This window comes from Lottia gigantea (assembly GCF_000327385.1).
Source record: "Lottia gigantea unplaced genomic scaffold LOTGIsca_823, whole genome shotgun sequence".
Lineage (NCBI taxonomy): Eukaryota > Metazoa > Mollusca > Gastropoda > Lottiidae > Lottia > Lottia gigantea.
In genome coordinates, this window is record NW_008710735.1 from 3,230 (window position 1) to 4,290 (window position 1,061).

At 29.2% G+C, this 1,061-nt stretch overlaps 1 protein-coding gene across 1 annotated transcript in view; it reads left to right on the top strand.

The window, feature by feature from the left end:
- LOTGIDRAFT_176201 (hypothetical protein) overlaps positions 1-337 on the top strand; it is a gene marked incomplete at both ends in the record, with an annotated part of 3,139 nt that extends 2,802 nt beyond the window's left edge. Inside the window, one exon of the mRNA XM_009067476.1 lies at positions 150-337. Within this exon, the coding sequence (XP_009065724.1) occupies positions 150-337 (188 nt within the window). The remainder of the gene's footprint in view (positions 1-149) is intronic.
- Between the last annotated feature and the right edge of the window lie 724 nt (positions 338-1,061).

The window sequence follows — 1,061 nt, forward strand, 5'->3', positions numbered from 1 at the left end:
GACGTCATTTGCTCGTTACATCAACAAATGATTGTGGANCGGCTCTTATCTTGGTCTAGATTTTGGTGTATAATTGTCATAAATTTGAGCGAAAATTGTTTTCGACCTACAAAAAAGGCGAAATGTCTCCTTAATGTCGAATATTGTAGATTTAAAGATGGGAGAGAATGTGTTAATTTTAAACGTTGAAAATTGTAGATATAAAATCGAAGTGAATCGTGTATCAGCTGGAAACTGGATATTAATCGAAGGAATTGATCAACCGATTGTAAAAACTTCCACCATTACTGATGTCTCTACTAACGATGAGGTATTTATTATTTATTTTATTAGTTGAGCCTTTAGGAGAGAGTTAAATTAATGCAGATAGTTAACTAACAGTTACACCATGAACAATTATAGAATAAATAGTTATCAAATGAGTTCCATACATTTATTAGTTGAGCCTTTAGGAGAGAGTTAAATTAATACAGATAGCTTACTAACAGTTACACCATGAACAATTATAGAATAAATAGTTATCAAATGAGTTCAATACATTTATTAGTTGAGCCTTTAGGAGAGAGTTAAATTAATACAGATAGCTTACTAACAGTTACACCATGAACAATTATAGAATAAATAGTTATCAAATGAGTTCAATACATTTATTAGTTGAGCCTTTAGGAGAGAGTTAAATTAATGCAGATAGCTAACTAACAGTTACACCATGAACAATTATAGAATAAATAGTTATCAAATGAGTTCCATACATTTATTAGTTGAGCCTTTAGGAGAGAGTTAAATTAATGCAGATAGCTAACTAACAGTTACACCATGAACAATTATAGAATAAATAGTTATCAAATGAGTTCAATACATTTATTAGTTGAGCCTTTAGGAGAGAGTTAAATTAATACAGATAGCTAACTAACAGTTACACCATGAACAATTATAGAATAAATAGTTATCAAATGAGTTCAATACATTTATTAGTTGAGCCTTTAGGAGAGAGTTAAATTAATACAGATAGCTAACTAACAGTTACACCATAGACAATTATAGAATAAATAGTTATCAAA